The 13,833-nt window shown below is 36.8% G+C and overlaps 1 protein-coding gene across 2 annotated transcripts in view; it reads right to left on the reverse strand.

Annotated features, from left to right (window-relative positions):
* DYNC2H1 (dynein cytoplasmic 2 heavy chain 1) overlaps positions 1–13,833 on the reverse strand; it is a 183,624-nt gene that overhangs the window by 99,685 nt on the left and 70,106 nt on the right. For both annotated transcript variants that reach the window (XM_087757020.1, XM_087757019.1), the window contains exons 62-68: positions 12,641–12,782; positions 11,985–12,094; positions 7,843–7,941; positions 6,522–6,645; positions 3,838–4,001; positions 2,396–2,515; positions 64–198 (exon numbers count right to left, since the gene is read on the reverse strand). In XM_087757020.1, coding sequence (XP_087613146.1) covers positions 64–198; positions 2,396–2,515; positions 3,838–4,001; positions 6,522–6,645; positions 7,843–7,941; positions 11,985–12,094; positions 12,641–12,782 — 894 coding nt within the window. The remainder of the gene's footprint in view (positions 1–63; positions 199–2,395; positions 2,516–3,837; positions 4,002–6,521; positions 6,646–7,842; positions 7,942–11,984; positions 12,095–12,640; positions 12,783–13,833) is intronic.

Here is a 13,833-nt window from a genome sequence, read left to right on the forward strand (position 1 = left end):
TATAGAAGATGACTGTTTTTACCAGGAAAAAAACAGCAATAAAAGATTAGAATATTCTTCTACCTTATCAAGGAAACTCTGAAGCCTGTGAGATTCAGCAAGTGATTCTTGGATGAGTGCACTACTTGCTTTAGTCTGATTCAAAGATTCAATCAGATCCTTATTTTCTAGTATATTGCCTTGTGATGTTGCAAGTGTCTGTAAAAAAAAAAAAAAAAGTCATCTATGTTGCATTAAAAAAAACCCCAACTGTAAAGTAACCATTTTGGAAGCTGTCCTTCTTTCTGACCTGTTCATATTTCTGAATCATTGAATGCATCAAGAGTACCAGAAAGCAGGTAGTTACTCCAAAAACTGAGATGTTGTTTTAAAGAAGCATGGAAAATAAAACCTAGGAACAAACTCCAAAAATCCAGATTGCCAGGTTCTGAAACTTAAGTTGTCAGTAAGCTTTTGAGAATGATTTCTACGATCAGAGTTTTACGCACTAATATCTCCATGGTAAATACAAATTAGGGTATTTTTTCTTCAATTTAACTACCAATTTAACCTGAAAATGGCTACTTGTAATGACTTCCTATGCCCAGTCATTCATAAATTCGTTTTCCTTCAAAAACATTCCAATATCCCCTTTACACTTTAGTTCTCATTTCCAACTGAGATGAATATTAACAATTACAATAATTTCAGTTTTGTAATCATAGAATCATTCAGGTTGGAAAAGACCTTTAAGATCATCACATCCAACCATTAACCCAGCACTGCCAAGTCCACCACTAAACCATGTCCCTAAGCACCACATCTACCCATCTTTCAAATACCTCCAGGGATGGAGACTTAACCACTTCCCTGGGCAGCCTGTTCCAGTGCCTGACTACCCTTTCCATGAAGAAATGTTTCCTAATAGACAATCTAAATCTCCCCTGGCACAACTTGAGGCCATTTCCTCTTGTCCTATCACTCGTTACTTGGGAAAAGAGACTGACCCTCACCTCACTACAGCCTCCTTTCAGGTAGTTGTAGGGAGCAATAAGGTCTCCCCTCAGCCTCATCTTCTCCAGACTAAACAACCCCAGCTCCCTCAGCCTCTCCTCATAAGACTTGTGCTCCAGACCCTTCACCAACTTCATTGCCCTTCTTTGGACACGCTCCAGCACCTCAATGTCCTTCCTGTAGTGAGGGGCCCAAAACTGAACACAGTATTTGAGGTGCGACCTCACCAATGCCCAGTACAAGGGGACGATCATTCTCCTAGTCCTGCTGGCCATGCTATTTCTTGTACAACCCAGGATGCTATTGGAGTATGGAATTTTTCTAGAGAACAAGTTTCCTTCTGTTTGTAAGAGAAATCTGCCCTATCACAGTTTTAAAAAAGGTTTGAGTCTAGTATTTGAGACTGAATAGGGAGTTTAATAGGGACAGTAAATGTGGAAATTCAAATCATATTACATAATTATGTGCAAAAGTCTAAAATTGAGATATTAATGGACAGTCTAATAGAGTTCAGTTTATTACTTTTTGAGGAATGTGTAAAAATTACAGGCTTATGCTCAAGTCCATTGTGCTGGGTACTGCAAAGTTCTATGACTCAGCTACAGACTGAGGGTTTTGAGGCAGCAGGTCAATTCCCTAAAACATCATAGATGCAGGAAGGAAGGAAGATTTGAGGATCCATTCCTACAGGCATGAAGCACAGTTTCTGTGTCCTCTTTCTTGGAAGCTACCTTTTGTTATAGAGGTGTACAAGTCTTTCTGAGCAGAATTACTTTCATTAACATAAAAAGGTAAACTGAAAATTGAGAATATTAATTTTAAATACGAGAAAGGAAAATATTAACTATAAAGGTATTACAGTTCATTGCTAATAAGAAACAATTGTGGAGATTTAAACTTTTAAATGTCTCTCTCAACAAATCTTTCCATTTTCTAATGGGAATTTTTCTTCTAGGTTTTTTTCCTTTCACAGTTCGGAATAATTTCTCAACTTGAAAAAATATCATTTGACATGATTCACAAGCTTAAAAAAGGGCCTTTTTTAAAGCTCGTAATTTGAAAAATAAATAGTATAATTTTTAAGAAAGTTTTCTCTTTTTTTAATACATTAAAAATAATTAAATTTCTAATCAATCTAAACCAGCCTATATCTAGCCCAACAATTCATACATACAACTTTGACAATGCTTAATGTATTGATATACTACAGTTTCATGACAGATGTAGGTATTTTATCTACTTTAATCTCCCAACAGCCCCAGACAAATAATGCTTTTATTTTCTCAAATCAAAAATTCTGAGGGTGCACTATTCCAATACTTTCACCATCTTCATTCAAACACATAACAATATGAACACTATCTTATTGATCTAACAGATATAAGAGATAAACTTATTTTACCTCCAAAAGAGATTCCTCAAGCTTAGCTAACTGTATCTTATTGCCTTCTTCTTGTTGTAACAGTTTTGTCTTTTGCTCTTCCAAATCAGGCTTTTCGTGCTGAATTGTTAAAGCCAAAAGCTAAAAAGAAAGGAGATTATTCAACAGGATAAAAAACACTCTAATATTTCATAATATATATTCATTAATTATATAGCATCATATATACTCATTAATTATATAGCATAATATATACTCATTAATCATATAGCATAATATATACTCATTAATCATATAGCAGTATATAGTCTATATTTTTGAAAGTAGACTTCTGAGGGTTTACTCAGTTAGCCAGACATCCAACAGCTTCCAATCTATGCAGACATCCAGGAAATCATGCAGGGGCAAGTATAACCCAGGAACTACTGTGAACCATGCCCTTGTGTATAACAGCAGATGCAAGCCAGCTGAGATACTCAAGAACATCTCAAAGGGCACTGGATCACTTCATTAAGGACATTGATTCACACCCTTTTATGCTGAGACCTAAATCTTTGCACTTCAATCTGAATCACAGCTGTGTTTAAGTGACTGGCAGTCTTATCGGACATAAAAAGAAGTAGGTGATAGAAAACACAAACTGGAAAGAATGGCAACGAATTTCTTTACAGAAAGTCTACCAAAAGTCAAACCTCTCTCCTGCCCACAAAGAGAGAAAACAAAAAATAAAGCTTTTTTTTCTGTATTTCCACTTAAAGAGAGGGTCAGTTCACTTCATTACATTGTATGATGTCGATTCCCTATCTCCAGTGGAGGGAGGAAAACCATATGGTTATCCATGCTTCACATTTTGAATTATATCTTACTTATCAACATCTTATTTACATCCCATTCTAAGCCTCTTGTTAGTTTGGAAAAATTTGTTTCGTACCAAATAAAGAGGGTTTTTTCTTCCTTTAATTTATCTTTTTTCTTTTTTTTCCTCTCTTTGATCTGTACACTACATTTTGCTTCCTAAACATTATAGAAAAAAACTCAAAAGCTACCAGCATTTTGGAGGAAGTAAAATATACAGTTTTTTGGTTTCACTACATTTTTCCTGTACCCCAAGTATCTTGATGCTAGCATTACTCTCTAACTAGAACACTGGAGAACAATAACAGAAATGTTTCCACGGTACCATACATGCATCTTGAACAGAAAACAGAAGCTTAGCGATCAGTCTGTTGCAACTGAAGTCAATGAGACTGTTTCCATTTTCTCTATTGGACTCACAACTTGGTTCCAAAGCGCATAAACCCAAGATTTTAAAATTTAAATTTAGTTTCAGCATTGATTTTACCATTTATATTTGTGTGCTAGAAAATATCTCCGTGACCATTAATGCAAAATGCACCATAGGGCTTCTTCCAGAAGCTATGAATGTCCGCTATACGTACATTGTTTTTCTTCTAAATACCTACCTGTCCTCTTAAGCCACTTCCAGTTGTGGTAAAGTTAACTTCTGTAACAATAGAAGAAGCATCAGGTGGAATGAAGGGATTTGGGTTCCTTGTCGATAGAAAAAGACGGAACTCTTCATTATAATCTATCATTTTTTCACCTATTTGTATAGCGTAACGAGGTCCTGTAAATAATAAATAGATGTTACACTCACTCTGATTGGAAAATTCTACAATAGGTATACCACTCTATAAAAACACACTAGCCATAATTACATATTGGCTAACTAAGATGGTTAAACATTTTCTGAACGCGATCCAAAACAATTAGATTTCATCTCTGGATCTCTTACATTTATTTGTAGAAGGTTGATGTTGCTGTACAATCATAATTGTATTAAAATATTACTTTCTATGATAATTGTTATAGAGAAAGTCTATGAAACTAAAGATGCTGGAATATCTAGTCATTAGATTGAAAGAAAAATATTCCATTAAGAAATGTCCCATAAATTTATCTTATTACAAAGACATTTAATTTAATCACAGTATGAAAGAAAAAATTAATTTATTAAATTTCTGCTCTCATGGTTTCAATCTCTGTTTAAATTCCTAATATTTCGACATTTCTCACTATGTCTGCCACAGAATGAAACTATACGTATGGCCTCTCACCACCCTCCTTCCACCACAGGCTTCCATTCTAGCAGGGTCAGAAAAGAATAGACCCAAGCAATCACCCGACTAGAGTAAGATTTTGCCTCCTGATACTAAAAAAGAAGGAAGAACAGAATTATAAGATGAAAAGTTTCAAAGTGAAAATTTCCTTTCCAGAGAAATTTCCGAGGTGGCATAGTTAGGTGCTTCTCTATTTTTAGCACTAGGAGCAGATCAGAAGTGCTCTAAGTATAAATCTTTTGCTAAAACACTGGTAGAGATGAAAATCACATACCAATTTTGCTTCTGTGCCAAGAATCAGAATAAATTTTAGGCCTATGCTGTAAAAACGTCACACAGAAAATGGAAGCTGTACAAGGCCAAATTTATTGCAGTATATATATTCACATTTTTCATAATGTTTCATTCCAAGTAATGAAAAGATGTACAGTCAACACAAGCAAAATAATGCAGACAGGCCCCCACCTCCACGTTTTGACAAAAAGGAGTGTGTGCTTGCTTGTGAAGTGACTGAAAAGACTCAAATAGTGAGCCATTCTCCCTTTTCAAAAAACAGCTCCCTAGTTTGGACTTGCACAGACCTAGCATTAACATAGCTCATTAACATGCAAAAGAGGATGCCTGAGTGTTATGAGCAATTTCCCTGAATAAACTAGTGTATTTTAATTTAATCTGCTTTCTCCACAGTTCTACAGAGATATTCATCTCTTAATTTGATTCCTTGAGTAAAATCAGTTAAGATGCCTGTAATACTGTATCTCTGCTTTCCAAAGTTCAGCAGAAGCTAGTGAAAAAAAGTTGTAAAGATGTTCTACCTAACCCCTTACAGATCCCTGAAGTCACCACTTTGGTGGTGCTCTCAACTTTTACCAAGGATAAACAAGCAAGCACATCTGTAATGGAAGAATTATTTAAATTAACATTTTCTTTTTACTGAACAGACGTTTCCGATACAGAATGGAATAAGAACGCTACAGCATTTGCATTTATTTTTACCATGTATTTACATTTAAAGAATTACCGCTACCTCACCCACTATTAGATCTCAATATTAGATGAAATTACAGCAAAAATGAGTCTTGAGCTATTTTCAGTGCCCAAAGTTCATACTGTAAATTACATGCACAGGCTGTGGTACATGCTGAGGAATTAACACTTGAGGCAGAAATATAACTACTAAGGATAACGTAAATATACTTTAATTACAGTAAGTTAGGAAGTATTTAAAACATATATTGTAGTATTTTTTAACCCACTTAGTTCTTTTGATATAATTTCAAAATATGCAACATAATATAACATAATTCATGCTGATACTTATATCATTACTATTTATCTTTGCTAAACATTCAACACAATTTTTCTTATCAGCCTTTTAAAGCAACTAAATCCAAAGCAGTTATATAGAGAGTTATATAGAGTACATTATCTCTCCAAAGCAGAGATATTGTAAAATGTAAATGTTTTTTTTTTCTCCTTTCATTGCATCAGACTTTCATTGCATCTCCTTTCATTGCATCAGACTCCTTTCACCAAATTCCACCATTTTGCTGATATCTATGACCGCCCCCCCATTCCAAAGTCACATCGGGGACAGACCTGTGTGCTTTTTCTAGTTTGAGACAAATGAAAGAGAAAGAGCAACACCAACATTCTAAAACTCTGATTTCTAACTGCACAACCAGTTGTGTAATTTCTGGTCTATTTAAGGTTCAAGTTCCTAAGTAAAACTATGTATTTGAAATTATCACTAGAAATTAACTTAAAATTTAAACTGTGAAGAGTTGATAAAAATACTTTATTCTAATTCCAGTCAAAAAATCTTAAAATACTTTTCAATATTTTTCCACTCACTAAACAAGAACATATCTCCAACGTATTTCGTGCACTGAAGTGTTAGCAGCAGGTTAAAGAGGAAAAAACTACATAATATTTATGTTTTCAGAAAAATTGAGTTTTATATGATATATATAGATCTAACCTACAAAAGCTTTGAGCAAGCATTTCTAAAGATCTTGGTCATTTACCTTGAGCAACAAGATCTTTTCTTAGCAACGGGTAAAGTACAGGCTCCACTCCATCCATTTCCTGTATAATAAGTGTTTTCCCAAATCTCACTGCCAGCTCAAGAGCGGTTAGGAAGTTGGTGTCCTGAGCAAATAAAAATACATTTCTTTGATTCAGGTTTTTTTGAAATATTAACACTTTGAAATGAACAGGAAGGCATTATACCAGGAGTCTAAATCTAAAAATCAGTAGTATAGCTGAAAAATTCTATTGCAAGCATCATATGATATTTCAGGGGTTAGCCACAAGTGTTTACTTTCAGTGTTTGATCTATTCAGCTACTGACACACAGGCAACCTATTTAACACACCTAGCTCTCCAAGTGCTGCACCAGAAGAGAGCAGGTCTACCATACGTCTTGTGTCATGTCTGTCAAGCGCACCTGGAAGTCCTAGCTAGTTAACACCATGTCTCAAAACTGAATCAAGACCTAAGGACAGGATTCATATTGAAATGAAGATACCTAAATGCAGTCTTTTGCGTGTAGGTGTCTAAACATGCACATGGTGTTTAAGATTCCATTACAGTCAACAGAGATCCTATGCAGAAAACAGAGCCTAAAAGGTAATCAAGCCAACCAGCTAGCAGGGGAAGCATTCAATTACCCAAAGGTAAGTATCTAGTACCATCACAGAGTATTTAAAAGGCCTGCACAGAGCTGGCAGAGATCTCTGGAAGACCTACATTCTGTTGAAGCAATATCTTGAGGCCAGGTGGGGTTCAATAAGGGACTTTTGAATGGCACTAGATGCCTGCCTATGTGTGTGCAACTGAGCCAAGCCTTGCCACCCATGTGAACAGTGATATGTAGACAATTAATCTTAGGTACCTTAATCTCAAACTGAAATCCAATCTACTATTTCCAATGTAGATAATACAACATAAAAATCATAGGGAAGAAGTGTATACATACTCTTGAAATCCGGTGAACTGCAACCAAAACCACAAAAGACCTCCCTATTTACAAATCTTTTATTACCTCCCTCTCAGCAGGCAATACTGGTATTCTTGGAGAGGGCAGCACAAAGAGGCAAACGTGTAGAAGTAACACCAGATGTTGACTCCCCAATTTTAAATACTCTGATCCCCTCCTGAGTAAACAAATTTTCAGTACCATGTAAGAATCATTGTAACCTAGAACTCTGTGAGAAATATGCTTCATGGAATATAACCCCATTTTTGGTGATTGCTATCACAACCCTTTAAAAACTGCTCTCTAAAGTCTGGAATAGAGCGAGGTTAAGCAGAACAGAATTGTAAGACCACGAGTAAATACTGTACCTGTTGGTTAATAACTTCCAAACGTGATTCCTTCAAATGTGTCTTCAACCATTCAGTAGCCCGGAAAGAAGGGTCTATCAAAAACGGGCAAACTTTACTCTGGGGGGGGGGAAAATATATATATTTACTGAAATCTATTTTGTTTAAGAATAAAATTGAATGGAGTCCTTTTTTATTTCCCCAAACTAATGGTGTAGTCATTTTTAAATTTTTTTCATTAACAGTTTAAAGAAACAATAACAGCCTAATAACAAAATGACAATAAACAACAGTAGAAGGCATTTTATGACTTCTAATTCCTTTTTTAAAAAAAAAAAAAAAGAGCACCCAAAATCAAAATTCTCAGGTGTTTGTCCTGCTAAAATTAGGCAGTCTCTATTCAATGAGTATAATCTACAGCTTTTGTATACCTTTTGTTATTCAGAACTGCTTTGAAACTTAGAAGAAGAGGTATTATTTTTCCTTTTTCCTCCTGTAGTGCACAAAGGTACAGTACTTCTGGGTTTGGACCTCAATGCATTTTAGAAAGAATAACAAATACAAGTATTTTGCAGACATAAAGATACAAATAGCATTTTACTTACAATCACAAACTAATCCAGATCTCAAACTTGCAGACACTACAATGTAGAAAATTTTGGTGATATTGCCCAGTAACATGTATACTGACGACACAGCAGGTTTTCATTTTAATAAAACCATTATTAATGTGTGGTTCCCACACCAGTACTGTGCAAAGCTTTACTATTATATTGTATTATATCATATTATATTATATCATATCATATCATATATTATATTATGATACGTTATGCTATACACATTGCTTTCTAAATATTGAGACTTTAACCACTGATGTACTAATTATGTAAGCGCTCAGAACACAATGTTCACAATACAGAGTGACCACAGATGGTAGTAAGCGGGGCAAGTGAAAAGAGACCTATTCACAGTTGACATATGCATTTAAGATTTCACAGAATCACAGAATGGTTGAGACTGGAAGGGATCTCTGGAGGTCATCTTGTCCAAACCCCCTGCTTGAGCACCTATAGCTGATGGCCCAGGACCACGTCCAGATGGCTTTGGAGTTATCTTCAGGGATGGAGACTCCACCACTTCCTTGGGCAACCTGTGCCAGTGCCTAGTGACCCTCACAGTAAAAAAGTGTTTCCTGATGTTCAGATGGAGCCTCCTATGTTTCAGTTTGTGCCCATTGCCTCTCGTCCTGTCACTGGGCACCACTGAGAAGAGCCTGGGTCTGTCCTCTTTGCATCCTCCCCTCAAGTATTTATAGGCATTGATAAGATCCCTCCTGAGTCTTCTCCAAGCTAAACAGTCCCAGCTCTCCCAGCCTTTCCTCATAGGAGAGATGCTCCACTGCCTTAATCACCTTTGTGGCCTTTCACTGGACGCTCTCCAGTAGTTCCATGTCTCTCTTGTACTGAGGAGCACACAACTGGACACAGCACTCCAGGTGTGGCCTCACCAGTGCTGAGTAGGGGGGAAGGATCACCTCCCTTGACCTGCTGCCAATACTTTGCCTAAAGCAGCCTAGAATACCATTAGCCTTCTTTTTGGCAAGGGCCCATTGCTGGCTCATGTACAACCTGGTGTCCGCCAGGACCCCCAGGTCCTTTTCTGCAAAGTTGTTTTGCAACTGGGTGGCCCCCAGCACATGTTGGTACATGGGGTTGTTCCTCCCCAGGTGCAGGACTTTGCAATTCCCCTTGTTGAACTTCACAAGGTTCCTGTCAGCCCACTTCTCCAGCCTGTCAAGGACTCTCTGGGCCACAGCTTGTCCCTCTGATATATCAGCCACTCCTCCCAGTTTTGTGTCACCAGTGAACTTGTTGAGGGTTTAAACATGTATTTTCAGCAATTCTCTGGTTCAGTCTGATAGAATACTTTCAGGGTTTGGTTTTTTTTTAGATTTTGAGTCCTACCATTCCAAACTGAGTAACTATAGAGGGACCTGGACAGGGTGGATCGTTGGGCCAGGGCCAACTGTATGAGATTCAACAAGGCTAAGTGCTGGGTCCTGCACTTGGGTCACAACAACCCCATGCAACGCTACAGGCTTGGGAAAGAGTGGCTAGAGAGCTGCCTGAAGGAAAAGGACCTGCGGGTGTTGGCTGACGACCACCTGAACATGAGCCAGCAGTGCGCTCAGGTAGCCAAGAAGGCCAATGGCATCCTGGCTTGTATCAGGAATAGTGTGACCAGCAGGCCCAGGGAGATGACAGTGCCCCTGTACTCAGCACTGGTGAGGCCACACCTCGAGTACTGTGTGCAGTTTTGGGCCCCTCACTCCAAGAAGGACATTGACATGCTGGAGCGTGCCCAAAGAAGGGCAACGAAGTTGGTGAAGGGTCTAGAACACAAGCCTTCTGAGGAGCGGCTGAGGGAACTGGGGTTGTTTAGCCTGGAGAAGAGGAGGCTGAGGGGAGACCTTATTGCTCTCTACAACTACCTGAAAGGAGGTTGTAGCGAGGTGGGGGTCAGTCTCTTCTCCCAAGGAACAAGCAATAGGACGAGAGGAAATGGCCTCAAGCTGTGCCAGGGGAAGTTTAGGTTGGATATTAGGAAAAACTTCTTCACCGAAAGGGTAGTCAGGCATTGGAACAGGCTGCCCAGGGAAGTGGTTGAGTCTCCATCCCTGGAGGCATTTAAAAGATGGGTAGACGTAGTGCTTAGGGACATGGTTAGTGGTGGACTTGGCAGTGACAGGTTAACGGTTGGACTCAACGATCTTAAGGGTCTTTTCCAACCTTAACGATTCTATGATTCTGATTCTACACAGATCCCAAATTGAAAGACAGGGAAACACAGACAATATCCAAGCATCAAAAGATGAGAGCACAAAATCTTGTGGACTGTACTGTAGATGGCATTGGTAAAATACCATGTCCAATTCCAGTTTTAAAAGGATGCTGAAAAAAACTGTACACAAAGATTATTTGAGCTGAGGGAGGGCTTGAAAAAGCTCTTCATGCACAGTGAGATTTTTAAGAGCTCAATCTATTCAACTATGGAAAAAGATGAAAATAAGACTTGATTATAACATATAAGTAGCTTTAAGGGTACAAAATAGTATTTATTGAAGAGCTTTTTAATCAAACTGAGAAAGGAATAACTAGAACTAATATCAAGATGATAAAGCAAGATAAATCTAAATTGAAGAAAAGGCTGTAACTGATTTGAGAGAATCATCAATCATCCAAGAAAACTACCTGAGGAAAAAAATTTTTCACAATGAGGGTGGTGAAACACTGGAACAGGTTGCTCAAAGAGGTGGTAGATGCCCCATCCTTGGAAACATTCAAGGTCAGGCTGGATGGGGCTCTGAGCAACCTATCTACTTGTAGATGTCCCTGCCAATTGCAGGGGGGATGGACTAAATGACCTTTAAAGGTCCGTTCCATCCCAAAGCATTCTATGATTCTTTGAAATGTAGATTCTCCTCATGGCATTAAATCTTTACTTTCTAGCAGATCTAAAAAATGACTATGTTATAACTACAATGTTATGTACATAATTGTGCAATTGCATATGTATATTTGTTATGTATTATATATCTATATATAAGTAGATGATGAAACTGAATCATGATTATAAGCATAGTACTAATCATTCTTTTCTCAAGTATTATTAGCTACTGGCCTTAAGTGAATGGCATTTTGTATCCTATATCACAGAACTAATCTGATGAAATCTGAGGGTTTAAAGTCTAGATGTTTTGAAAGGTATCTGCATATAGCCTTTTTCTTTTTCTGAGAAAAAAAGCATTAGAAGTGATATGTCAAAGTGAACACATATAGGACATAATCTTCCACTGACTGTATTGGTGTTAATGATTATTCACACTTTAAGCCTGAATAGACTGATACCAGGTTTTGTCTGTTCAACATCTGGAAGAAAATTGTAAAAGCAAAAAAAGAAAAACATGTATTTTCTTTATCTGTTCTTTTCCTTTTGCTACAGAATACCCAGAGTTACATAAGTATTTGTTTCTCTGTGTGTATTCTGTGGTGCTAATGAAATAACAAATGAAATAGTTCAAATTTCCAGAAAGATGCCATGTTACCGAAATTTGTAGAAATTGAAATACTTCGAAGACAAGACAAAAAAATCAAATTTACCTGCAAGATGACAAGAGCATTTTCTATTGAAAGGTCATCTGAAGGTAAACCTTCACTTTTCCAAACTAACTCCTCACTTTCTGTACACAGGAATCGCCGTAAATCAAACTCTGATAAATGAAAGAGTGTAAGTTTGTGTTAGTATTTATAGTCTGCATAATTTTTAAGCATTTACCACTCTATATACAGTGGAGACTCTAACACAGTGTAAGTCTGTAGATTTTCCTTAAATTTATTATTTTATTGCTTGAACTTATTACTATTAACTAGCTGACATTATAAAAAATATTGAATGGTGTTATTAACACAAATAGATAAAAATGATTACTGAAAAAGCAGAAGCATTCAGAATGCATTGGCAAATTTACAACAGTTAATGTGGATACATTCATTCATATAAACTTCTTTTTAAGCAAGGACTATGGAGCTAAATCTTAAGAATTTATAAGTATTTATAATCTTAATAATTAATAGAATAATCCTAAGAAATAGTCTGTCAGTATATACAAGTATTTATTGAGTAAGAAAATGTTGTCACTTTTCATTTGGGAACATCGAGACAATTCAGACTGTTCATTAGGACTCACTGGCATTTCTCACTTCCTCAATCAAGCTTAATTACTTACACACACACACAGACACACACACAAAATTACTTTCAAGGCCTGCTGATTTGGTCCATTCATCCAAGCTGGTTTTCCTCTGATCCTCAGGAGCAGCAGAAAGATAGGTAATAAATGCAGCTGCTAACTGAGCCCTTTTAGGCAACGTAGTCAGTTCATCTGTTATCTCTGACACCTTCAAAATAACAAAAAGTACACAATGTATAGGTGTATTGCAAACAAAAAACTATGTTAATATTTCTCATCAGATACTAAAAAGTTGGAATTAAATTTGCCTGACATTGAGAACACAGTTGAAACAGTCTCTCCACTTGCATTTCGGGTATCTATAGCTAGCTAACCGACAGCAACACACACATGAAATTATGGGAAGAGCTCCTTTTAGCTCTGGGCTAGAGCATGGACAGATGTTTCTGAGAATTTAGCTACTGAAAATCTATGAATTTGATGAACACTTCACCTTGTCACTGATAAGCAAGTAGGTAAATAGTATTATAGTAAGAAAAACAAGAAATACATGGCCCTAGTCACAGTCAGCTAGTGAGTACCACTTACAATATGTATACAGACACTAAATACTATATGTATCCATTATATTTAAAAATGTGATTCAATGCAGACTTATATGATAAAATACGTTTATCATATATCTGCAAATCATTGATCTGCACTACTTCACCTCTGCTTTGAAATGTTCCACTATTTTGGAGAAAAATACAGTGTTTCAGAATAATATATGACTGCCACAATTGGTTTGAAAGTACTACTGTCACTTTTTTACTTTAATCAAATTGACATTAAAAAAAAAAAATTTTAATACACAAAAAAAGCGCAACTTCTTATTACTTCCTCCTTACTTTAAAGGGAGATGAATACTGCTTTTTCACCGTCCTTAATATGGGATGAGCTCCTGACTAATGTATCTGCCAGTTTGGTCTACAGCATACCATTAATAGATAGTCTGAACTTCCTAAAGACAGAGGTAATGTACCTGAGTGAAAAACTGTGAGGAATCACTTTTAGAAGCATTTAAACTCTGCGGTTCAAATATACCCAATCCTTACTATAGCAGATGGAATAGCTGTAAAGCTACTTTCAGAGGAAAATCTTCCATTTCTTTCCATTATGCTGGTCAACTTTGGTTCTTCAAAATGCAGGCATTTAGTCTAATTGTTCAGGCTCTTTTAACTGTCAGTGAAGAGACAGGACCATGTCTCTCAGCAGGG

Source organism: Nipponia nippon, unplaced genomic scaffold, assembly GCF_047370975.1.
Source record: "Nipponia nippon isolate SJK-2023a ecotype South Korea unplaced genomic scaffold, ASM4737097v1 scaffold_2, whole genome shotgun sequence".
NCBI classification, from domain to species: Eukaryota; Metazoa; Chordata; class Aves; order Pelecaniformes; family Threskiornithidae; genus Nipponia; species Nipponia nippon.